The sequence below is a fragment of the Musca domestica genome, unplaced genomic scaffold (assembly GCF_030504385.1).
Source record: "Musca domestica strain aabys unplaced genomic scaffold, Musca_domestica.polishedcontigs.V.1.1 63, whole genome shotgun sequence".
Classification (NCBI taxonomy): Eukaryota; Metazoa; Arthropoda; class Insecta; order Diptera; family Muscidae; genus Musca; species Musca domestica.
In genome coordinates, this window is record NW_026712370.1 from 996,558 (window position 1) to 1,022,833 (window position 26,276).

Consider the following 26,276-nt stretch of genomic DNA (forward strand, 5'->3'; position numbering starts at 1 on the left):
TTTAGAATAGAAAAGTGGAAATAAAAAGAGAAAATTAAATTTATTAAGAATGTAAATTTTAATATTAGAAAATATATATTTTTATTAACATTGCTAAATGATTTATTATTACAATCTATTGTATTTAAGAGTTTTTTTAGCATCCAAAATGTATTGATATTTTTTTTTTTTTTTTTTTTTTTGGAAACAAGATGCACATGTTATGTTATGTTCTAGTTGGGGGGTTAGTAAATAAATATTCAAAATGGTTATGTTGGCAAAATAACAAAAAACAATTGAATTTAATTATTTATTTCTTATTTTAAAGCAAGCTTAAGAAAACGAAAAATGTAGAATTAGATTTAAAACATAAAAAACCCAAAGGGAAAAAACGAAAAGGAAAGTTTAAGTGTTACCTATTTTATCACCTGTTAGAGAGGGCCGTTGACGGGCCGCAATCAATAGCAAATCACTTGCATTCACTAGACCGCCAGCGGTGGGCATAATGTCGGCGCCCGGTTCACCCGGTGGCAATGAGGGATTTGTAAAATCACGTGACTTATCATTATTGTATTTGACATTGAGCGTTGTCATTTTACTGTTGTCAATGCGCAGCGTACAACAGCCATTGTAGATATTCTGCCCGTCCAATATGGTTTTGGCGTGCTGGGCCGAATGGGCATCCGGATATTGTATGAGGGCCTAGAAAACAAAGAATAAAGAAAGAAAATGTAAAGTGAACGAGTAAGTTATGCTATTTAAAGGAATGATACATTTGTGAGGAATTTATTAAAAAATTAATATAAATTAAAAAAATGAAATTTTAATGAAAAAATCGTATAAATTAGTAAATCAAACACAAAAAAAAAAAAAAAAAAAATCAGTCTGTTTTCCCGACAGATGTATATCATCAGCCAATGTCCGTTTATTTAAATACATAAATATTACAACGTGTCAGATTTGGACTATATCCTCACATTATGAAGGATATGTTTCTTGGAAAATGTGGACTGAGGTATTGCCCTTCATTAAATATTTTTAGAAAAAAGGTGTGGGCCGATAAATTTCATACAGGGTGAGATGAAACAACGGCAACCAACTTCAGACTGCTGTTATTTCTAAGCCGCTCGTCCGATAGCTGATAAAATTATTCCAGTGACAGCTCATTATATTGTTTACAAGCGTACAAAAGCATTTTCGTGAGAATTTTCCAGAAAAAATTTATTTGTGATGGGATTCAAGCGTGATAGTGTGATTTCTTTATATTTGGCTGGAAACCACAAGTGGCTATCGTTGGAGCACTCCAGCATTTAAATGTGAATAAATTTTGTGTGTCTCGTACCATCGCTTGTTACCGTGATATTGGTAGCGTAGCCCGACGTCAAGGAAGTGGACGGAAGAAAACAGCGACATCAGCAGAAATGGTTCGAAAAGTGAAGAAGCAAGTTGATCGAAACCCGTGTCGCAGTGAACGAAAAATGGCTCGTGAGGTAAACATATCGCAATATTCCATTCGGCAATCATTGAAAAATGAGCTCGCGGTAAAGCCATTGAATTTCCAAAAAGTGCAAGAACTTACACCGCAACAGAAAGAAAATAGACTCAAAAGAGCTAAATAGGTGCTTCGCTTGGCCGAAAGTGCTGAACTGGCGAATTTGGTTTTCTCCGATGAGAAAACATTCGTTGTCCAGCAGTTTGTAAACAAACTGCCAAAAAGGTCAGCTGATAATGCGCACATTCGGTTGGCCACCAGAACTCAAACACCGGCCATGGTGATGGTGTGGGCCGCCATAACTGCGGATGGTCGCTCTCCGCTCGTACTAATCGACTGTGGCATCAGAATAAATGCCGATAATTATAGCGTTAATATTTTGGAGGGTGTATCAAAGCCTTGGGCTTTACCGCAGACCATGGAAATTCCAACAGGACTAAGCACGCGCCAATAATTGTTACCAAATGAGGTTCCTCGCTTCATTTCCAGCGCACAATGGCCACCAAAATCTCCGGATATCAATCAGTTGGACTATTGTGTCTGGAGTATTTTGGAAAGCAAGGTGGACACTAAAAAATACCAAAGTGTCGATCACCTTAAGCAAGCGCTTCGCTGGGAATGGGCCAAAATACCGCGGAGCAACATTCGGGCAGCGTGTGACTGTTTCATTGGCCGTTTGAAGGCCATAATTCGTGCCAAAGGTGACCAATTCGAGCAAATCTAAACTTATTCTAAAATTTGATGTTATTTCCGATATTTTGCGCTTTCATTTAATAAAATTAAAAAAAAAAAAAATAAAATAAATAAAAAATAAAAAATATGGCGTTTGGCTTTGTTGCAGTTTTTTTTTTATCTCACCCTCTATAATATATATTCTTCGAAATGTTTCTTAAAAACAAATAGTTTTTCACTTACCTGGAATGTATTGTTCTTCGTAAAGGTGACAATTTTCAAAACCTTGCCGAAACGCTGGAATATCTGATGTAAAATATCCAACGAGACTGGATACAATTGAGATTCGACAATGACGCGCAACACTGTATTCGGGCCACCGGCTGAATTGGCATTGCCGCCCGTTAATGAATTCACAGCGTTGGTATTGTTCTGTAAGACAGCAACAGCTGTACTATCGGCATTGGTGGCACTATTTGCATTGGCAGCGCCGCACAAGGGCAATGGAGAACCGGAGGCCGGGGACTGTATGCGGTATTCACATGGTACCAAAGCACCCTGGAAAGAGAACAAACAAAAATGGAAAAACATAAATTTAAATTTACATAAAAAATTTAGAAAAACAAGGATTAGATTTTTCTTTCGCTTTTGTTTTGTGTGGAGGAAAACAGAGCAGCATTTCATGTTTTTGGCAGCTTCAATGAAAAAAAAGCATTTCGTTGTAATGTTTACTTAAAAGCTTAATCTACTTTTCCAAGTGATTTCATCATTTCCTAGATTTTTTAAAGGCGAGGTTTCCCACACCATCCTCTGTAGAACAATGTAGATATTAGCACTGGAAAACAGCAGCAGCGAAAAAAAAAACTTTTATTTGTTTTGTGCGGTCAAGTCAAGAAAAAGTTTATTTAAGGATTATAAGGGTCCTGTTCCTCCTTTCGTTCAAACAAAAAACCCGGAGCAAAGTTTTCTTTGTCTTTGCCAAAGTTTCGATTTTTTGATTCGGCCAAAAAGAAAAAAAAAATTTTTTGAAAATTTGAGACATGCCTCCTACTCCAGGAGACGAGTCGAGAGTGGCTTCATAAGAAATTCCATAATCACAGCATGGCGCCATGTTGATGTGGCACAACAGGAATAGGAAACAAATCAATCACACCTCAATATTGATTTAAAGGCGGCATGCTGGTAAGGTATCTTGTCTGCCATAGAATCCAGGAGAGGGGGCAGGTGAGAGCAATGAATAAGACATACGAAAAATCGTGTCCCTTGATCGGAAAACAATTTAATGGAAAACGGAAGTTAAGTTATTCCCCATTGCGTGTGTTGATTTTCCAAACGCCTCCGCAGCCGGAAAATGGTGTCAAACTGTTAAACTTTAAGGTGAACTTGACAGAGAAACCACGTACCAGCCATCGGGTGTTAGCAGAAAGTAAACATTCCAACCTACACACGCACGCTTGTACTCACATACACACTTAGAATTCAAGGTATGACAAAATGAACGCATGAAGAACATATTACCCAAGCGTGTGATTCCCGTTTTACGCACAGACATGATGGCGCCAGGAATTGAAGCTTGAAAATAAATAAACACTAGAACAGAAAAGGACGGACGAACAGGCAGACAACCATCCAGCTAAGCAGCTTTGAACTGTGATAAAGGATCCCAAGTCCTTTCTTGAGTGTGGTGACAACGAACAACGCAGCTCATGCCAAGGCAGAGTGATACAAAAGTGTCAGTGAGAGAGAAAAAACAAAAATTGTACGTGATGTGTTTATGTAAAAATCTCAAAACTTGCTAAAAACACACAAACGTACAGAGAAAAGCTTGGAGACATAGAGACAAACGACCAAATCTCACAAGGAATGAAAGGGGATGGTAGTTGGAACGATGAAAATGATAGAACTTCCTCGTGGCTTTAACTTTTCGTGAAATGTTGTTCTTTCCGTTGAAGCAATAATAAAAATTGATTAGAATTGCAAAAGAGATGACAACGGCAACAACAACAACAACAACACCATCAACAAACGAAAATCGTTGACAGCGCTGAGATAACAATGCGAGATTGTTGTTGCTGCTGGCTGCTTCTCCAATATTTACCTGTCTTGGCATTTTTTTTCTGCACGCCTTCGTTTTTCTATTTTTGCCGTTTTGTTGTATCATCTTCTTCGGACCATAAATGCATCCGCAAGGATTCATTTCGTTGGCATTCGCCATACATTTTGTGTGTGTGTGTGGTTGTGTATGTGCATGATAAAACATGGCAAATTGTTTGGCCACAAACATACGTCCGCCTTATTCGTTTTTCCATTTCGCAAGACAACCGAACATAACGAACGCGTAATACAATAAAAATGGATGATTTCATCTTCGGGGGATTCAATTATGTTTTGGAAAGCTTGAACGGCACACTATTGGGAGTGAAGGCAACGGGGAGATTTGGAATTCAAGGAAGATTTAAAATTGGAAAAACTAGGAAATACAAAGCAATGAAACATTTCTTCCGTGACTCGAAAGGGCCAAATTATTATTTTTACAAACAACCTGAAACCATTTAGCAAAGGTGTACTTTTGGTAACTTCTTAAGATATGGTAAAAAGCGCCTTTTTAACGCGATCATAATTCTAAAAGTGTCAAAGGAAGAAATATTCAATGTATCATTACACTACAAATTTAAAAATTTCCCGTATATCTATACTTCAAGTGAAAATTAGGTTTCCATACTTATTTTTATTTTATTTATTTATTTTTATTTTTTATTTATTTTTATTTTTTTGTTGGAAAGTGTCGAAGGAAGAATTATTAGGGGTCAAATTTCATTGTGAATCTCCGAAGAAAGGATATGAGCATACCATATATGGATCATTAAAAAATATCATTAATTTTGGTTGATAAAAAAATCGCTTTTTAAAAAATGTAGCACTTTTCCGATCAATTTTTCCTCGGCCTTGTTCGAATTGATCCATGAAAGCAATGTTAAAGTCCGATTGTCTTCAAATTACACACATCCCATTATTTCCACTAACACAAGATTTGCTGTGAAGATGGGTTATACCGGTCCACTCCTTGTGGTACCTCCCCCACAAAGGGTCAAAATTTTAAATAACCATAAAGCTCAAAAATCGAAAAATTAACATCCGATTCCATTGAGACTTGGTACTCTCAATATTTCAATCAAAATCAGATATGTTTTAAAGATGATAGAGATCGGACCATTTCATCTGGTGCCTCCTCCACGAAAGGTCATAGTTTTGAATACCCAAAGCGATGGTAAAATCCGAAATAAGCATCCGGTTCTCTTCATATTTCACACATCCCACTATTTCTACCAACACGAGAGGGGGTATATCGGTCCAACTGTTCCGGTACCCCACCCCACACATATTTCCTTACACAAAATCTGTTGTGAAGATGATATACAGGGTGATATGAAAAAAAACTGCAACCAACTTAAGACTGCTGTCATTTCTAAGCCACTCGTCCGACAGCTGTACAAATTATACCAGTGACAGCTCATTTTATTGTTTACAAGCGTAAAAAATTATTTTTGTGAGAATTTTCCAGAAAAGAGTTATTCGTGGTGAAATTCAGCAACATCAGGAGAAAAAGTTGTGAACTGCCGAATTTGGTTTTCTCTGATGAGAAAACATTCGTTCTCCAGCAGTTTGTAAACAAAGAAACTGATCGTGTTTACTTGCCAAAGAAGTCAGCTGAAATTGTACACCTTCGGTTGGCCACCAGAACTCAAGCGCCGACTCCACGGTGATGGCGTGGGCTGCCATAACAGCCGATGGTCGCTCTCCGTTCGTATTAATCGACCGTGGCATCAGAATAAATGCCGAATATTATCGCGAAAATATTCTGGAGTGTGTATTAAAGCCTTGGGCACGCAAACATTTTGGCCGCAGACCTTGGACATTCCAACAGGACTCAGCACGCGCCACCCAATAATGGTTACAAAATGAGATTCCTCGCTTTTTTTCCAGCGCCCAATGGCCACAATAATCTCCGGATACCAATCCGTTGGACTATTGTGTCTGGTGAATTTTGGAAAACAAGGCTGGCACTAAAAAATACCAAAATGTCGATCACCTCAAGCAAGCGCTTCGCCGGGAATGGGCCAAAATACCGCAGAGCTACATTCGGGCAGCGTGTGATGGTTTGATTGGCCGTTTGAAGACCATAATTCCTGCCAAAGGTGACTAATTTGAACAAATCCAAACTTATCCAAAAATGTGATGCTATTTCCGAAATTTTTTGTTTTCATTTAATCAAATTAAAAAAAAGTTAAAATTATGGCATTTAACTTTGTTGCAGTTTTTTATATCTCCCTGTATATCGATCCAATCGTTCTTGTACCTCCCCCACATAGGTGTAAGATTTTGTAAAAGCTAAAACGCTAAAAGAAAGCGAAAAAAGTATCCGAGTGTTTTCAAATTTCACACATATTTACTTACACAAGATCTGTTAAGAAAATGATGTATATCTTCGAACCCCTTCTGGAACCTCACAATTTTCAGAACTTTTATCTTTCATAACTTGTGAAACAAGTCAGCGATTCCTTGCTTATCTAAATGTTCCTCTCAACCAGAAACCTGAGATGAATATAAAATATATGATTTCCCATAAAACTGGATATAAGTGTTCGATTTTTTTTCACTTGGCCAATACCAATAGTTTTATCTGTATTAATCTCATACTTCATAAAAATGAAATACTTCGGTCTGGTCTGGTAAGTCAGGCACATTTTTACATTTTCTAAATATTATTACATATCTCAAATAAAGTAAAGAAAGTAACCAGTATAGCCCATACCTGGCACGTCGCAATAGTTATATCATATTTATTAAAGTCCGATATGAAATGGACAATATTGGCCAATTTCTTCGGAATCTACTCCATAGGGCGTCCAAAATTTGAATAATCATAAAAGAAGTCAATATATATTTAAATAATCGAACATTGGCTGAGCGTATACATCTATTGGCAAAACTGACTGATACTTTTTAACTTGTCTTAGCTTTATTTCCATAGTCCGCAAAAATTTTAAGTAATTATTGAAAAAAAATTAATTTTGTCGGAAAGTGTATTTTTTAAAATTAAAAAAAATAAAAAAAAATAAAAAAAAAAAAAAATTTAAAATTAAAATTAAAAAAAAAAAGAAATATTTTTGGAATCTAAGGAATTTTTATCCTACTAAAAACCTACTATAACTCATGTCATAAATTGAGAAATAGAAGAAAACTTTCTGGAAAAATTGTGTTTCCCTAATTTCTGTATTAAAACATTAGCCAAGTGATTATTTATTCACCTGTTTCGTTTTTCTTTTTTTTTTTATTTTCAACAATATTAATATTACTTTATTTTCTTCAATAACACATCTATGACATGTCATAACTTGAGCTCATAATGTTTTCATAGGAAAAAGAGGCACTGGGAATGTTTTTTTGCATTTTCCATGAGAATGAAAAAGAAATACCTGAGAGATTTACTGTCATAGTTAAGTTAATGGTTTAAAGCTAATGTTAAAAGCATTTATTTTTTGAAATAATATTTTCTTTTATATTAAAAAAAAGAAACAGCAAATGTCACATCAGCTGTCCAATTTGTTGCCTACTGTCATGGAGAGAAAATAAGAAAAAAACGAAAGAAACAAACTCCTTTTCTGAACAAGAGCATAAACGTGTGGCGGCCGCCACATCACCAGGGAATATCCTTGGAAGAAATTATATGAAAATAAAATATGAAATGTGTTTTTTTTTCTGGAACCAAAGGTGGTTAAGAGACCTTTTTAGAAAACCCAAACCCCTTTTGTCAAAAAATTGTTGCACAGAAATTGAAATATGACATATTTTTCCTTGTGACAAAGAAAAGGGGAAACAACGCCAAAGTCCATGGAAGTGAATAAACAAATGCTGGTTTGGAAATGATTTTCCAAATGAAAATACACTTTGGGGGATTCAAAACCTGGTAAAGGCAAGCGTTGGGAAAATGAAAAAAAAAAAAAAAGAAATACAATTGTTGACTTTAAAGTCCTTTTTATACCCTCCACCATACTATGGAGGGTATATTAATTTTGTCATTCCGTTTGTAACTCCTCGAAATACTCATGTCAGACCAAACATGAGTATATATATTCTTGATCAGCGTAAAAATCCTAGCCGATTTAGCCATGTTTGTCTGTCTGTCTGTTGTAATCACGCTATCTTTTGAAAAAATTGAGATAGAAGGCTAAATTTTTGCAGACGTGTATATTTTGCCAGTAGGCAGGTTAAGTTCGTAAATGGGCCATGTAGGTCCAAGTTATTATATAGCCCCCATATAACGGTACCTCCCGATATTCGGTATTTTGATGAATTTAGCGACATTATTTAACGGAATTGTTTGAAATTTGGCATTTGAAGTTCGTAGTGGATACTACCGCCTAAGACAGAAAATTATATGTGCAGGTCCACGTCTTCGTATAGCCCCCATATAACGGTACCCCCCAATATTCGGTATTTTGATAATTTTAGCGACATTATTTAACGGAATCATTCCAAATTTCCTATTTGAAGTTTGTAATAGATACTGCAGCAGAAAACAGAAAATGGGCCATGTAGGTCCACGTCTTCGTATAGCCCCCACATACCGTACCCCCCGATATTCGGTATTTTGATGATTTTAGCGACATTATTTAACGGAATCATTCCAAATTTCGTATTTGAAGTTTGTAATAGATACTGCAGCATAAAACAGAAAATGGGCCATGTAGGTCCACGTCGTCGTATAGCCCCCATATACCGTACCCCCCGATATTCGGTATTTTGATGATTTTAGCGACATTATTTACCGGGATTGTTTCAAATTTCGCATGTGAAGTTCGTAATGGATACTTCAGCCCATGCCAGAAAATTATCTGTGCAGGTCCACGTCTTCGTATAGCCCCCCATATAACGGTACCCCCCGGTATTTTGATGATTTTAGCTACATTATAAAGAGATTTTTGTTCAAGTTTCGCATTTAAATATTGTGATAACTTATGACAAAAGTTGCCTATGCAGGTCCACGTCGTCGTATAGGTATTCGGTATTTTTAATATTTTAACAGAATTTTTAACGGATTTTATTTTCTTTTTTTTTGGAAATTGCCAAATTTGTTCCAAATGGTGGAGGATATTAAAAGTTCGGCCCGGCCGAACTTACAGCTTTTTTACTTGTTTATACTCAATGCCATGGCTCCATTGTCATCATCATCATCAGCGCATCGTCTTCGTTGTCGTCTCCATTGTCAAAATCATCAAAAATGCCGAAAAAATATATATTTTTTTTTTTTTTTTGAAGAAGAAAAACTATGACAACAATAAAAGCTTTTAAGCGGAAGTTTGTGTGCCAAATGTACAAAGTTTTGCCTTAACTTTCAACTTGTTCATTCATAGGGGGTGGTAATTTTTTTCAACCCAAAAGATTTCGTGAAAAATCCTTCTTAAAAAAAATTATAGAAAAAACACGAAATGTAAGGATAAAACAGATAATCCCAGAACATTAAAAAATGACGGACACAAAAAACACCCCAAAACAACGGCATAAATGAACGAATGAAATTTGTGGAAAAACGTTGTGTTCCATACTTCACTTCAAAACTATGTTGTTGATGATGACGATGATGATGTTGGGAGTCCAAACGCCAGGGTGGAAGAACAAAAATGTAGTTTGTATGTATAAAAATAAGTGGGGAAAAATAAGAACAACAACGAAAAAACCTTAGTTATTTATGCAAAGAGTATTAAATAAACCGCAAGCAGTAGCGGCAAACTTAATACACACTTAAGTTTGGCAAGACCATGGAGAAAGGGCAGCCGTCCAGGTGGTGGGGTTTGGGTGCGATTTTGTGTGATTGTGTCTGTTTGAGGTGCAGCATAACAATAATGCCACTACTCAGTTTCTTTGAAGAGTACTTCTGCCATTATCCCATCAACAGATATGAAATAAACCCACAGCAGCACAACACCGGGTGAAACAAACGAAGAAGAAGCAACAAGGACATGTTGCTGCAATACTTTTTAAGCATGAACTCGGCCAACCAACAACACCGCCATCAACAAATTGATGGAATTGTTACCCCGCATCAACAACAAACACAACAATATATATTTTTCCTTTACTTTGCCAAAACAATATCAACAAAGGACAAGCAAAGAAGCCAGCCAGCCAGCCAGCCGGCCTGACTGGCAATCTGAATTGGAGGTAACAAATGCCCAACCCACCCCTTCTTCGGAAAACAAAAACAATGACAAGTGGATGCTTTTATTTAAAGTTTCATAAATGTGATTGTTTTATGCTTTTGTTTATCATGAACCAGAAAGAAGCGTGTCGACCAAGTGACAGGAATAATAGTAAGAGAAAACTACAAGAACAACAACAGCAGCCTGAACGAGGCAACAAGTTGTGAGATGATAATAATAAAATAGAAACAAACGGCGAAAGAGAAACGTTTTTTTTTTTTTTTTTTTTTTTTTTTTTTTTTTTTTTTTTTTTTTTGTGAAACTAAAACAAAATATTTGTTTTAATAAATAAAACAATAAATTTGCTTGGGAATAGTGTCAGATTGAGATGAAGGTCTGAAATGTGGAACGAGTTGCCATTAAAGAAAAGGGTTTTGAATATTAACTTTTCAATTTATCTTTGGTTAATAAATCGATACAATTTGATCTATGGCAGAGGGAAGTAATATGTAACATAATATAAAAGGGGTTAAATATAAAGATATTTACAGGGTTGCCCATATTCGGCGTTTTTGGGATGTTCTTGGGGACCTCTCAACATTATATGGCCTCTTCGGATTAGAAAGAGCCTTACCAGTCGAAATTTTTTCGTATAAACGCTTAATGGTGTTCTTAGAAGGCGCACTTCTCACAATTTTTAATGTTTTAAAAGCACGTTGAGTTTTCACAATTTACTTCTTCTGTTGAATGTAAATTTCAAGTATTTCAGAGCGCTCGCGTGGCGTGTATTGGTTCATGGTAAAAATCAGTTTGGACTGACGCTTCAAACGCGGTATGTCATTAAGCGATGTGACATCTCTGTCAAAAGTTATGGCGTTGCCAGATGGGTCCGTCGAATATGGGCAACCCTGTAAGCACTAAATTTCAGGTCTTTATCTTTAGCGAAATTCTCCCACAAACCAAAAAAAAAAAAAAAAAAACAAAAAAAAAACCAATTCGAGATGAATTTTTGCACAAATCCCTTTTTGTGGCCTAAGGACGAAACCTATGGAAATTAGCGATAATCGGTCAAAATTTAGATAAAGCTCTCATATGTATCTTCGTCCGATTTGTCTTTTACGGTGCATCAAATATTTAATATTAGTCGAAATAGTATGGAATTTGACACGTGCAACCAAATTGAGCCTCGTATGTATTTATTATATGTCAAATTTCGTGAAAATGGGTTCTGGTATAGCTATAGCTCCCAGATATATTGTTCGACCGATTTTGGTTTTTGTCGCCCACCGCCGCTATATAAACCCCATGACAATGATATTTGCTACTAGATATCACATACATACAGCTCTGAAATACCTCTAACAAATATTGTCAAAATCGGTTCAGATTTGGATATAGCACCTAATATCGTTATCCGATATCATGTTTATTGTGCGGCTAATGATAAATAGCAGCCCAAATAGAGTGGAATTTGAGATATACGACGTTATTCAGCCTTGAAACCAGTTTATCAAATTTGGTGAAAATCGGTTCAGATATAACTATAGCTCCTATATAAAGGGTGAAATGAAAAAAACTGCAACCAACGTCAACTGCTGTCATATCTAAGACCCTCGTCCTGACCTTGCACATTTCAACAGGACTCAGCACCATCGCTCTTAGCACGTACCACCCAAGAATGGTTACATAATGAGGTTCCTCGCTTCATTTCCAGCGCACAATGTCCACCAAAATCTCCGGATACCATCCGTTGGACGATTGTGTCTGGAGTATTTTAGAAAGCAAGGTTGGCACTAAATAATACCAAAGTGTCGACCACCTCAAGCAAGTGCTTCGCCGGGAAAGGACCAAAATACCGTAGAGCAATATTCGGGCAGCGTGTGACGGCTTCATTGGTCGTTTGAAGGCCATAATTCCTGCCAAGGTGACCAATTCAAAAAATCTAATCTTATTCTAAAATTTAATGCTTTTTCCGACATTTTTTACTGTCATTCCATAAAATTAGAAAAAAATGTATAAATTATGACGTTTGACTTTTTTGCAGTTTTTTTTTTATCTCACCATGTATTGTTCACCCGATTTGTTATTTTTGTCCCCCACAGCCGCAATATGTGCTCTATGACAATGATATTTGTTACCAGATACCACATACAGCTCTGAAATACTTCAACCAAATATTGTCAAGATCGGTTCAGATTTGGATGTAGCTCCCATATATACACACACTTTTTTATTGTTTTTATGACAATGTTACATACTCCCATTAAAAAAACCCAAACTTTCATTTCATTAAATTCTAATTTACCCATAAATAATAAACTTTTTATCATAAAATTTACAAAATATAAGTTAAGGTATTTTGCCACACCCCCCATAGAATGTCCTTCAATCTATGGCCTGCAATAAATTACCCACACTTTTGGAAACCTATTTTCCCCTTTACCCTGCTCTTAAGAAGTGCGCAAATTCCCAGGCATACAATTTCGTGTCCTTTTACATTTTTCGTAATTTCCCTTAACTATTAAATAAATTATCTGATTTGAGATTTTTGCTAACCTAAACTAAATGAAACTAGGTTAAAATACAATGTATATTATATATTCCGACAAACATACATATTGATATTTCCTAAACATGATTATCTATTATTGGTTATTTATTTACTACCACAAAAGGCAGAATCAAACTCCCACACACGCACACAGTACACACACAGACATGCTCATCATGGACAAACAAATAGAATATTAGCATAATACATTGTTGCTCTGGCTCTGGCTGTGGCCATGGATTTTGGTTTTGAGTCTCGGAATGATAAAGATGCCGTGTGGTCGTTTGCTATGTGATACATAGACATACACACAGCAATGCCACTTGAATTCCTAGACATACCACACGCACACATACACACATATGATAAAAATGTAATTGAAATCCATTTGCTCACGTCATCCAGAAATCTCGTGATATTTGTTGAAGCGTGCGTGCCTGCGTGAGGGGATCAACAATATCATCATCGTCGTCGTCGTGATGGCAGGGGGCGACGAAAACACCAACAAAAGTAACAACACGTAGCTGTAAGTGTAACCAACAAAACCTCTGAGGTTCACACACACACCCACACTCTCACATCGAGGCAGAAACCAAATCTCATAGAAATAAAAAAAATCTATGCTAGAGAAATAGGGTACCTTCTTCACATGTGAAACAACAAGAACAACAACAATGTATCGAAAGTCAAAAAGAAAAAGGAATTGTATATAAATAAATATTTGTACACACACTTACAATAATATTAGCGTTTATTATTATTTGCCCGAAAGAAGAATAGCATAAGCAAAAGAAAAGGAAACTTCACACACACACACACACATAGAAGTAAAAACACAATTGTTGTTGAATAAACAAAACGTACATATAAATAGAGAAGAGCGGTGCGCAACAATTGTTCCCAACAAAGAACGCCAACACACACACACATACATACTCCGACAGCAACAACAACAATCCACGTCGAATGAATGACATTATACAGCCAATCTAACAAACAAAGACTATTTGAAATGAAAGTATAAAAGTCACAATGAATATATTGCCACTTGTGGTGCCAATAGAAAAGGTAAGCAGAGAGAGAGAGAGAAAAAAAACGATGTAAGAGAAAAAAAAAAGTGAAACGAAATCACCGTGCATCCTAGGGGAGGAAGTGGTGTAATAAGTAAAGTAAAATAAATTGAATGATTTATTCATATTTGGAGTTTGATTTTTATTCAGGCAGGTTTTTTTTCTACACAATGTAGAAGATCGAAGGACCAAATGGGAATCGTAATCGGACAAAAATAAACGGAATAGTTTTTGCAAATATGATTGGATTTTAATGAGTTGTGGCTTATGAGCCAAGACAATTTTACCATCTGTATTCCTTATTCAGTTACTATATTTCTTTTAATACCCTCCACCTTTGGGTAAAGGAAACATTAGAACCCATTATGATACACAAATACCAATTTTTAGACATATTTATGGGAAAATGTTGCAAAAATCATCAAAATACAGAATATCGGGAGGTGCCGTTATATGGGGACTATCCTAAAACGTGGACCTATATATCTCATTTTCAATACCAACCACCCTAGACGAAAGGCAAATTGTTCTGCTTAATTTTGATTTGTGATTTCAACAGATAGACGGACATCGTCGACTCAACATTTTATGCTGATTATGAATATATGTCCCTTTTGGGTGTACGACGAATATTTAGAGATATTACAAATGGAATGACAAAGTTAATATACCGTCCATTCCAAGGTGGAGGATATAACAATTCTATTGAGTTTAGGGAAAGCCAATTTATACCCAAATGAGAACCACTTTATTCAGAATATATAGAGTTCAAAATGCACGAAATTCAAGTTTTGTTTCAAATACCAATTAAAACCTTCAAAACACTAATATTGAAAAATTAAGGAGGTATTGGTAGCAACAGTTTTAGGCGAAGATTTCAATAGTTTTTTTATATACATTTTTTTTAAAAATTTTATAGGCTTTTAAAGAAATTGACACCTTTTGTTATTTAAATTAGTTTTTTTAAACACTACCGGTCTCGAAGTAAAATTTGACGTACAATTTGAGGAGTTATTGGACGCAAATTACATAAGGAGTTCAAGATATCTAATTATATCAAAGTTGCCTAAAACAAGGACCCGTGTTTATAGAAGCCTCGTAGAAACAATTTGTAGACTTTAAGAGGTAGAGAGGGACTACAATGGTAACAACTATTTTCAACTACTTTTGAGTGATGATGATAGCCAAATATTTTCACAGCTACTTATTTTAAATATAGTAAAAACAATTTGTAGAGTTTGAAAGTCCGACGTGTCAACCACGGGCCAAATGTTTTAAACTTTTGGGAAAAAAAGAAACTGATATTTAGCTCGAGAGGTATTTTTAAAGTCAAAGTAAAAGGATACTGTTATAATACCCTCAGTTATATGTGTGGGGAGGGTATACCGGGTGAGATTAAAAAACTGCAACAAAGTTAAACGCCATATTTTTTTCAATTAATTTTAAATTTTATTGAATGAAAGCAAACAATGTCGGAAATAGAATCAAATTTTAGAATAAATATAGATTTGTTCGAATTGGCCACCTTTGTCACGAATTATGGCCTTCAAACGGCCAGTGAAATCGTCACAAGCTGACCGAATGTTGTTCTGCGGTATTTTGGCCCATTCCTGGCGAACCGCTTGCTTGAGGTGATCGACACTTTGGTATTTTTTAGTTCCAATCTTGTTTTTCAAATACTCTAGACACAAAAGTCCAAGGGATAGGTATCCGGAGATTTTGGTGGTCATTGTGCGTTGGAAATGAAGCGAGGAACCTCATTTTGATCCACTCTTAGGTGGCGCGTGTTTTGTTTGTTTACAAACTGCTGGACAATAAATGTTTTTTTTTTTTTATCGGAGAAAACCAAATTCGCCAGTTCACCACTTTCGGCCAAGCGAAGCAACTCTTTAGCTCTTTTTAGTCTATTTTCTTTCTGCTACCATGTAAGTTCTTGCAAATTTGGAATTTCAATAGCTTTACCCTGAGCTCATTTTTCAATGTTTGCCAAATGGAATATTACGATATGTTCAGCTAACGAGCCATTTTTCGGCCACTGCGACGCGGGTTTCTATCAAGTCGCTTCTTTACTCTACTTTCTTTACGAACCATTCCTGTTGATGTTACTGTTTTCTTCCGTCCACTTCCTCGACGACGGGCTACGCTTCTAGTATCAGGGTAACGAGCGAGGGTGCGAGACATAAAAGATTTATTCAGATTTAAATGCTGGAGTGCTCTAATAGCCACTATCACGCTTAAATTCCATCACGAATAACTTTTTTCTGGAAAATGCTCACCAAAATGCTTTTGTACGCTTGTAAACTATATAACAGCTGTCGGACGAGCGGCTTAGAAATGACAGCAGTCTGAAGTTTGCTGTAGTTTTTACATCTCACCCTGTATGTTTCAAAATTATCATAGGAAGGACATAAAGAATGAGAATTTGCACTATTAAAACGCCATATATACATATAATGTTTTTCTATGAGTGACGATAGCAAAATCTGCACTCAAACATTTTTTTTTTCATAAATTGATTGACAGTAATGATGTGTGCCCGTCTTATGGTGGATAGGATGATAATTCAGCTTAAGGTATTTCGAATTGGGGAACATTTTCTGATTTTAGACAGATGTGCGGATTTTCGATGGACTTTCCATGGGTTACTACAATTTCCAATTAATAGTTTTTCAAGATAAATTTAATTTCGAAATATATTTTATCTCTAGAACTTGTATTTGTATTTTCTGTTGGGAGTGTAGGAAAAGGAGAGAGAGAAAAAGGAGAGACATCTCTCTTATCTCTCTATTTAAGTTTTTACATTTATATATTGAAAATTTTTGGCATTAAATTTTCGCTAAAGATGTGCAGACAGTGCTGGCCCCAAATACTTGATTTTGAATATTGCAAGCAAGGGGCGAACATTCAAAACACGCACCCTGGAGAACAGATAAAGGTCACATATTTGTTTTTTTTTTTTATTCAATTAAAGTCAAACGCTTCCTAAGTCCTTTCCGAGACTGTGCTTCAAATAGAAAACAACAATCCTTGTTACAAAAAAAACAAAAGTCACTGAATTTTCCAATTTAAAACCAAAACAAACCAAGCAACCCTAGACTAATGGCTTTAAGTCATGCCACCGCCACCGCCACCATTCTTTTGCAGATGTAGCTAATATATCAATGTAAATCCCATTTTATTTCATCATACAGCAGCCCGCCCCAGCACTTTCATGTGAAATCAGCTTGTTGATTTTTCTATTTGCGATATTTGTTTTTGTTCTTGTTCTTGTTGTTTTTTCATTATTATTACTTTTGCCCTAAAACCCAACATGTAATCTAAGAAATGGACAAGAATGTCTAGGCAAAACTCGCAACGAGTTGTTGCATGAAGATGGCGATCGTAGTGGTGGTGGTGGTGGGGGGAAATTACTTGCTTTTGGCAAGACAGCTAAAATCTTTTTGTTGTTATGTGGCTTAACTGCTTTTCAGAGTTAGCTGGCATTAGATTGAAATAAAGCAGAAAATTAAATAAACACAAAATTGTGTTAAGTCAAAGGATAACATCATTAGCGTGCACAACACCACCACACACACATCATACACAATGTACACAGACAGGCGAACAAACAAACAATCTTCGAATAGAAATACTTATACATATGTGGAATGAGGAGAGGAGGGTGGGGGATACATTCCAAAGATAGCTGTGGCATACATGTGTATCTTTCATACAAACTCCAACAACTCCATGGCCATATATCTGGCACAGTACTATGACAACAACGAAATATTTCATGTCTAGCCTGATGTTATTAAGGACACTTTGTGTTTTTATTTTGCACCTATGTCTATATCAACAGGAGGAGGCTTGTTAGAATGCCGGTGTGTACATATGTGTGTGTTACCGTGTATTGGTCGGATGTCTGACAATCGAATTTTGTTGTCTAACAAAAACTTATAAATCCATTTGTTGTTTGTATTTTGTAGTCCTTTAGGCCTTTTTTCTCCACAAAATGAGAAAAAAAAAAAACGAAATCAAAAGCAACACCTGTCACTTGGCTGACGTTTGAATGCCAATCTTTCACACGAAGTAAATCTCTGTGTGTTTTTGCGTGTGTGTTAGCCAAAATACCCATGCCAGGTGGGAGGGAATGTGTCGTCGAATTGTTTTTAGATTGATTTTGGATGGCAATTTTCATCACTCATCGAAATGTGTTAATCCTTTAGTTGATTAACAAAGTTTCGATACGATTTAAATGTGCTTAGACTTGTCATTTGTATTAAATGTTATTTCACATTGACACTGTCATCGGACGTGTAAATGGGTGTGAGGGCGATTGTGTGTGTCTCTCACATTCGAATAGTAGTTTGATGATTTGAGTTAGCTTTGAGATTTAATACAATTTATTGTTGATTGAATAAGTCAATGTGTGAATGCGGTTTCGTCGAAAACAAAAAAAAAAAAAAAAAAAAAAATAGAACAGAAAATAAATGTTAATAAAAATGTTTGTTATTCAACAAATTAAAAGGATTTTCTGTTTGTCAGGTAGAAAACTATTACGGAATGTTATTTTAATTTAGCAGATTTAACTTTGTTTATAAATAAATTGTATTTAATTAAAACAAAGTTATTTATTTGATTTATACCAATTCCAAAAAAAAAAAAAAAAAAAAAAACGAGGAGCTACGTATGAGTGTTGTGACAGTTATACGATACTTCTTTAAGGGTCAAATGAGGAACACATAACTATATGGTACTAAATATGCAAATGGGCAATTTTTTTAAGTCTTCAGAAACAAAATATTAAAAACAATATGCCAAACTAAACCTCTTTAAACCTCTCTTTTCAATTAACAGAAGGCCGCATTTAGCTCCCACTCGTAATTATTTCTGATGAATTTGAGTTCTACTTTTTCTACTGAATAAATAAGGTGACGTAATACAATCATATGTTTACATTTTTTTTTTTTTCAAAATTAATTATTTGACAACATCTTATTGTAAAAAATTATATTTACAAATCCAATATACAGGGTGAGATGAAAATTGCATTTTTTCATCTTCAGTTCAGACTGATGCCATTTCTAAGCCACTCGTCCGACAGTTGTTAAAATTATTTCAATGACAGCTCATTATATTGTTTACGAGCGTGCAAAAGCATTTTGGCGAGAATTTTCCAGAAAAAAAGTTATTCGTGATGGAATTCTAGCGTGATAGGGTGATTTCTTTATATTTGGCAGGAAAACCACAAGTTGCTATCGTTAGAGCATTCCAGCATTTAAATGTGAATAAATCTTTTGTGTCCAGTACCATCGCTCGTGATACCGTGATACTGGTAGCGTAGCCCGACGTCAAGGAAGCGGACGGAAGAACCGGCAACAGCAGAAGAAATGGTTCGAAAAATAAAGAAGCGACTTGATCGAAAGAAGAAATGGTTCGAAAAATAAAGAAGCGACTTGATCGAAACCCGCGTCGCAGTAGCCGAAAAATCGCCCGTGAGCTGAATATATCGCAATATTCCATTCGGCAAATATTGAAAAATGAGCTCGGGGTAAAGCCATTGAAATTCCAAAAAGTGCAGAAACTTTCACCACAACAGAAAGAAAATAGACTCAAAAGAGCTAGACTTGCTTCGCTTGGTAGAAAGTGGTGAACTGCCGTATTTGGTTTTCTCCGATGAGAAAACATTCGTTGTCCAGCAGTTTGTAAATAAACAAAATGATCGTGTTTACTTGCCAAAGAGGTCAGTAAACAGGGTTGGCCACCAGAACTCAAGCGCCAGCCATGGTGATGGTGTGGGCCGCCATAACAGCCGATGGTCGCTCTCCGTTCGTATTAATCGGCCGGAGCATCAAAATAAATGCTGAATATTATCGTCAAATATTCTGGAGGGTGTATTAAAGACTTGGGCACCCAAACATTTTGGCCGTAGGCCTTGGACATTCCAACCGCCACCCAAGAATGGTTACAAAATGAGGTTCTTCGCTTCGTTTCCAGCGCACAATGGCTACCAAAATCTCCGGATACTAATCCGTTGGACTATTTTGTCTGGAGTATTTTGGAAAGCAATGTTGGCACTAGAAATACCAAAGTGTCCATCACCTCAACCAGGCGCTTCGTCGAGAATAGGCCAAAATTCCGCAGAGCAACATTCGTACAGCGTGTAACGGTTTCAGAGGCAGTTGAAAGGACATAATTTGTGCCAAAGTTAACCAATTCGAACAAATCTAAACTTATTCCAAAATGTGAAGCTATTTTCGACATTTTTGCTATCATTCAATAAAATTAAAAAAAAAAAAAAAATAAAAATTGTGGCCTTTTACTTTGTTGCAGTGTTTTTATCTAACCAGATATCAAGGCTTTATATTTTTTTAAGAAATTACAGTCGGAATTTTCTATATTACAAGTGAAAATTAGATGTTACATGCGAGCCCTTTCGAGAAAATAATGACGTCAGAGGCAAAAATTTTCTTAATCAAATATTACTATAAGTTATCGAAGCAAATAAATATTTTTTTTAATTCCAAGAAAACAATGCTTCAGTATTGCAAAAACCGAAAATACTTTCCAATTTTATTTTGAAAAATTTTCCCATCTTAATGCGTTTTCGGTCCATTGGGTAAACGGGCGTATAAGTAATATAATAATAATAATAAAAAATAAGTTGCTTATACGCTTCCCCAAAATAAGTATTTAAAAATTCAACAAAACTAACAAATTTCCAGCAAATTCCAGCAACAATCTTCTCAAGCCATAACTTGTCTATATGCTTAAAAATATCTTCCAAAAAAAGGAAGAAAACTTGCGAATCCTTTAGGAATTTCCAAACACAGTGCTGCATCAAACGGAAAACCACAACGCGCAATCATCATCCACATCTGTTAAAATTCAAAGTGACTGATTGCAGTGAAACTCAAGTCATGCCGTCATGATGCCATTCACGGCTTGATACCTTAGCTAGCTAGCTGGATCATGTGATTATAATAAAAGCAAAATGAATAAAACGAACAAAAAATCGAAATATAAGACGGCGAAGAAACAATTCAACAGATATCTGGTATTCACAGGCACACACATACTCACGCACACATATGAAAGAAGACAACAATGCACACAAAAGATGAAAGGATGTGTGCTGCTGCTGCTGTCAACTCAAAGACGCATTTAAACACATACACATGGACACATTGGCTGCCTGACATTTTGTGTCTGTCTGGTGTTAAGCCAAGAAAGGCATGAGAGCACACACGAGGAAGTTGCAAGCGTGTTGGTGATCACGGTGTTACACTTACTTCGCCAACACAAATAAATGCTTTAAACAGACACATACACACAGGCACTCGCAGCAGCACACCGGCTTTCATGTGTATCAATGTGTGTGTGTGAGAGAAAAAAGTCCTAATACAACAAAATAGGACAAACAACAATTGAAAACTGAAATGTAACAAGTCTTAATGTGTCAAAATAAAAATAACAAGAATAAGAAAACAAATACAAAAACACACACACACTAACTCGGAGAGAATGAATGGATAAATGTGTTGGATGAACACGAGCATGAGCATGTGTCAAATGAAGGAAACACACACACACACACACAAGGACTGTTGTGCTATTCTAATGGTGTAGAAAGGCCAGCTGAAAAGGGGGAATCCAATATAGAGGAGTATGGGGGCAGCAACAAAAGGATTTAATGCATATGCTACTTTAAGGTACGTGTACGGGACACGAAATTCGTACTGTTTGAAGGGGATGGATGACAACCGGCAACAGTAAGATGACTGTTGTGTGTCATCCCTTTCTTATTAGGAGTAGTAGAAGTCTCGCAAGAAGAAGGCAAAGAAACAGGTCTTTGACGGGACAAGAAAATAGGGAGTATAAAAAAAACGAAAACCACAAAGTAGCGGCAACAAAAGATATATGTTGTGGTAATTTTGATGTATTACCTGTGGTAATTTTAGTAAGAGATGATGGGGGTGTAAATTCTTTAAAGGTGAAATTAGAAAGAGTAGCATGCGATTTTGTCTTATCTTTGCAATCAGTTATATACTTTTAGATTTTTCTATATTCTTTTGATATATTGTGATAGTGATAGTGAATAGCATTCTTTTGTGGTTTCTTAAGAAATTAATGTGTGCGATAGCCTTTGACGTATAAGTTATTTATCTTTAACGGAGATGAATGATTTGAAAATGTGATAAATATTTTTGTAATGAGTTAAAAAAGCAAGTGATGAATTAGAAGTTAATTATGAAAATTTTGTAATTATCATTCCTAATAAGTATAGTAAAGGTTATGCTATGGTAATTAAATGTCAAGTGAGTGTGTGTGTGGGCGTATGAGTAACATTATCAACAATAAGACATGTTACAAGTTTTAGAAAATTAAAGTAAAATTATTTCACAGCTGATTTTAGAGACGTATGATAAATGTTGTTACTCATACAACACCTGGGTATGATTTTAATTATTTAATTCATCTAATATGAATTGTCATATTTTAAGTGAGCTAAATCATTTTAAGTGGATAATTCGGTATATTGTAATCTCGAGGCTCAACATAAATGGCATTAAAATAAAAAATCTGCTTAGATTTCCACATTGCAGCCATTTTTTGGGTTTCGAAAATTTTTATAGACCATATTACCTTTTAATACGCAAGTCATGTACAAAATATCAGATTCTAATTCCTTCTTTTGACAAGATACAAAATATTTTATAAGGAATGTTTTGTCGATCCAAAAATTGTACCGAAAATTCCATAGCATCTCAGTGCAAATATATTTTTAAGACTCTTCATCAAACCGTACACGTTTATGCTCCTAAAATGCAATTTTAGAATACTTTTCGGAATTAGTTCTCATTAGTTTTTACACTTAGTACTTTACAGCAAAGTCTCGTATGAAGTCTCGAATGAGTTTCAAACCCAAGTAATGATGTACATACAATATCGTAAAATTTAAAAGTAAAAAGAACAGTACCGAATTTTAGCTGTTTATAATGATTTCAAAGATGCAGTTCATAATGATTTCAGACTGCTGTCGTTACCAAGCCACTCGTCCGACAGCTGCTAAAATTATTCAATTGACAGCTCATTATATTGTTTACAAGCATACAAAACCACTTTGGTGAGAGTTTTCCAGAAAAAAAAAATATTCATGATGGAATTCAAGCGTGATAGTGTGATTTCTTTATATTTTTTCTGGAAAACGACAAGTGGCTATCGTTAGAGCACTCCAGCATTTAAATGTGAATACATTTTTTGTGTCTCGTACCATCGCCTGTTACCATAATACTGGTAGCATAGCCCGATGTCAGGGAAGTGGACGCAAGAAAACAGCAACATCAGCTGAAATGGTTCGAAAAGTAAAGAAATGACTTCATCGAAACCCGCGTCACAGTGGCCGAAAAATGGCTCGTGAGCTGAACATATCGCAATATTCTATTCGGCAAATTTTGAAAAATGAGCTCGGAGTGAAGCCATTGAAATTCCAAAAAGTGCAAGAGCTTACACCGCAACAGAAAGAAAATAGACTCAAAAGAGCTAATAAATTGCTTTGCTTGGCCGAAAATGGTGAACTGCCGAATTTGGTTTTCTCCGATGAGAAAACATTCGTTGTTCAGCAGTTTGTAAAAAACACAAAATAATCCAGTTTACTTGCCAAAGAGGTCAGCTGAGGTCAGCGGTCAGCGGTTGGCCACCAGTACTCAAGCGCCGGCCATGGTGATGGTGTGGGCCGCGCATAACAGCCGATGGTCGCTCTTCGCTCGCATTAATCGCCCGTGGCATCAAAAAAATACCGAATATTATCGCGAAAATATTCTGGAGGGTGTATTAAAGCCTTGGGCACGCAAACATTTCGGCCGCAGACCATGGACATTCCAACAGGACTCAGCACCATCGCACTCAGCACGCGCCACCCAAGAATGGTTACAAATTAAGGTTCCTCTCTTCATTTCCAGCGCACAATGGCCACTAAAATCTCCGGATACCAATACGTTTGACAATTGTGTCTGGAGTATTTTATAAAGCATGGTTGGCACTAAAAAATACCAAAGTGTCGATCACCTCATGCAAGCGCTTTGCCGGGAATGGGCCAAAATACCGCAGAGCAACATTCGGGCAGCGTGTGATGGTTTCATTGGCCGTTTAAAGGCCATAATTCGTGCCAAAGGTGACCAATTCGAACAAATCTAAACTTATTCTAAAATTTTATGCTTTTTCCGACATTTGTTGCTTTCATTCAATAAAATTTAAAAAAATGTTAATTTTGATTTTCTTGCCGTTTTTTATCTCACCCTGTACATTAATTGAATGTAATTATATAGTATATATAGTACATTTAAATATAATTCAAAGAACTCGTTTTGGTGACGTATGATGATTATGTTTTTCATACGCTACCTTAAATAAAATGCAAAAAATTATATTTACATTTATTTCATTTTGTTCAAATAAACCGATTTCAAATATGTCCACAAAAACTGGAACAATATCCTTTAAATCAGATTCATATGAAAATCCTACCAATACCAGTTTTTAAGCAAAGGCGAATAAATTAATAGAATACTGCCAAAATTTCAATAGACAAATATTCTATACGGAGTTCAAGGGAGAAATTTTTTACAATAGAAGAAAGTTATACAAAATATCAAATCTATAGCATATATGCAAACTGGTACTGGTGGTGTATTATGACGATATTTATCATACAACCCCATTACCCACATTTAATTAAATGTGAAAAATTAAGTCTACATTTATTTTAATTCATTTAAAATTAAGCACTACATTGTAGCCTATAATAGCTGCTATTATCATAGCCCATTTCTAGACTACATCAGGCTTTTCCACATAACATGTGGATATTATGCCTCCCATCGATTTCAATCATCAATAAGCCTTATTAATATTGGTACTTGATTTTCTAACTAATAAAATAGATTATTTCAAAACCCTCCGCAACTTGGTGATGATGCACTAATAAAATCAATTCGATAAAATTCTAAGCCTATAAAATGTAAGTATTATGAAATTGGTAATGGGTAATAGGTTTTAGGTCGTATAATATGCGTATATACAGACACACACACACAGAGACAAATACATGAACAGCATACAAAACCATGTTAGAGGATAAGTAGTACAATTTTATGTAAACGAACTACTACTAACTAACTAAATGGTTTGGTGGTGAATAACAACGTTGATAATGATGCCTACCTATCTACCTACCTATATACAAACATACCAACCAACCTACTTAACTAATTTCTGTAATCATTCTAATTGGCAGTTATGCAAGTTAATGCCAAAATTTCGAGTTCTTAAGCAGGGCACAGCTCACAAATTACAGAAAATTGTGGTTATGACAAGATTTCATTGGCTGCTTAAGATTTCATTATACAAGTAAATGTTTTGGCAAGAAGTTAAGAGGGGCGGGGGTAAATAGTTGAATATAATTTGAATTCATTAACAAAACAAGAGAGGGGGATGCTAGCTAATTATGGCTTTAAGTCTGATTTTTTTGGGTTAATGCAAAAAATGCCAAAAAAAAATTCATGTGAAAACTTTGTGGGCCAAAATGTACCTATGCTTTGTCTCTCTGGCCGACGACTCATTTACCCTTGGCCCACAAACAGCAAGGAAACAACATATGTTGTTTTCTTGATTTTGTGCCACACAAAAATGTGTTTTTTTTTTTATTGAAAAGGCGGAGAATGTCAGCCACAACAACAGCGACAATAATGCTTAAAGAAAATATGAAACCTTATCGTTTGAAATGTGAAAGGTACATACATTTTTGGGGGAGGAAATGGCAATCATATTGTCAGTCAAACATTAATGTTATATGGCAACAACAAACAGAACGTGATGGCGATGATGCCAGGAATGTGGAAAGTGGACATATGTCATCAGGCTTATTGGTGTTACCTAGCCTAGGTGATGGTCTAATACATACACAGACACAACACAAAAACACACACCACCGTGCTGCCCGCCACCTTATTTAGCAGCAGCCTCTTATCGGGGCTAAAAATGTTATGTTGTTAGATGGAAGCCAAGATGAAACGATAAGAACGCAAAAATAGAACTAACTTCCTTTATGAAATCTGAGGATTTCTAGTTTTATTTTTTTTTTGTCATTCAGAAGTCAACATCTAGGATATACAAAAAAAAAAGTATAAAAATAAATATCCTTGACACATCTTGCAATGTTACTTGGGGTTTTCTTCTCTTTTTTTCTTCTTTTCAAACATAAGGAAGTGTGTTCATATGTACGTGTATAGAGGGGATGAGAATTTTTCTATTGTGGTTTTGTTTGTTGA

At 35.6% G+C, this 26,276-nt stretch overlaps 1 protein-coding gene across 1 annotated transcript in view; it reads right to left on the reverse strand.

The window, feature by feature from the left end:
* LOC101895736 (polypyrimidine tract-binding protein 2) overlaps window positions 1-26,276 on the reverse strand; it is a gene marked incomplete in the record, with an annotated part of 250,861 nt that overhangs the window by 38,854 nt on the left and 185,731 nt on the right. The window contains 2 exon segments of the mRNA XM_059129652.1: window positions 396-681; window positions 2,387-2,701. Coding sequence (XP_058985635.1) covers window positions 396-681; window positions 2,387-2,701 — 601 coding nt within the window.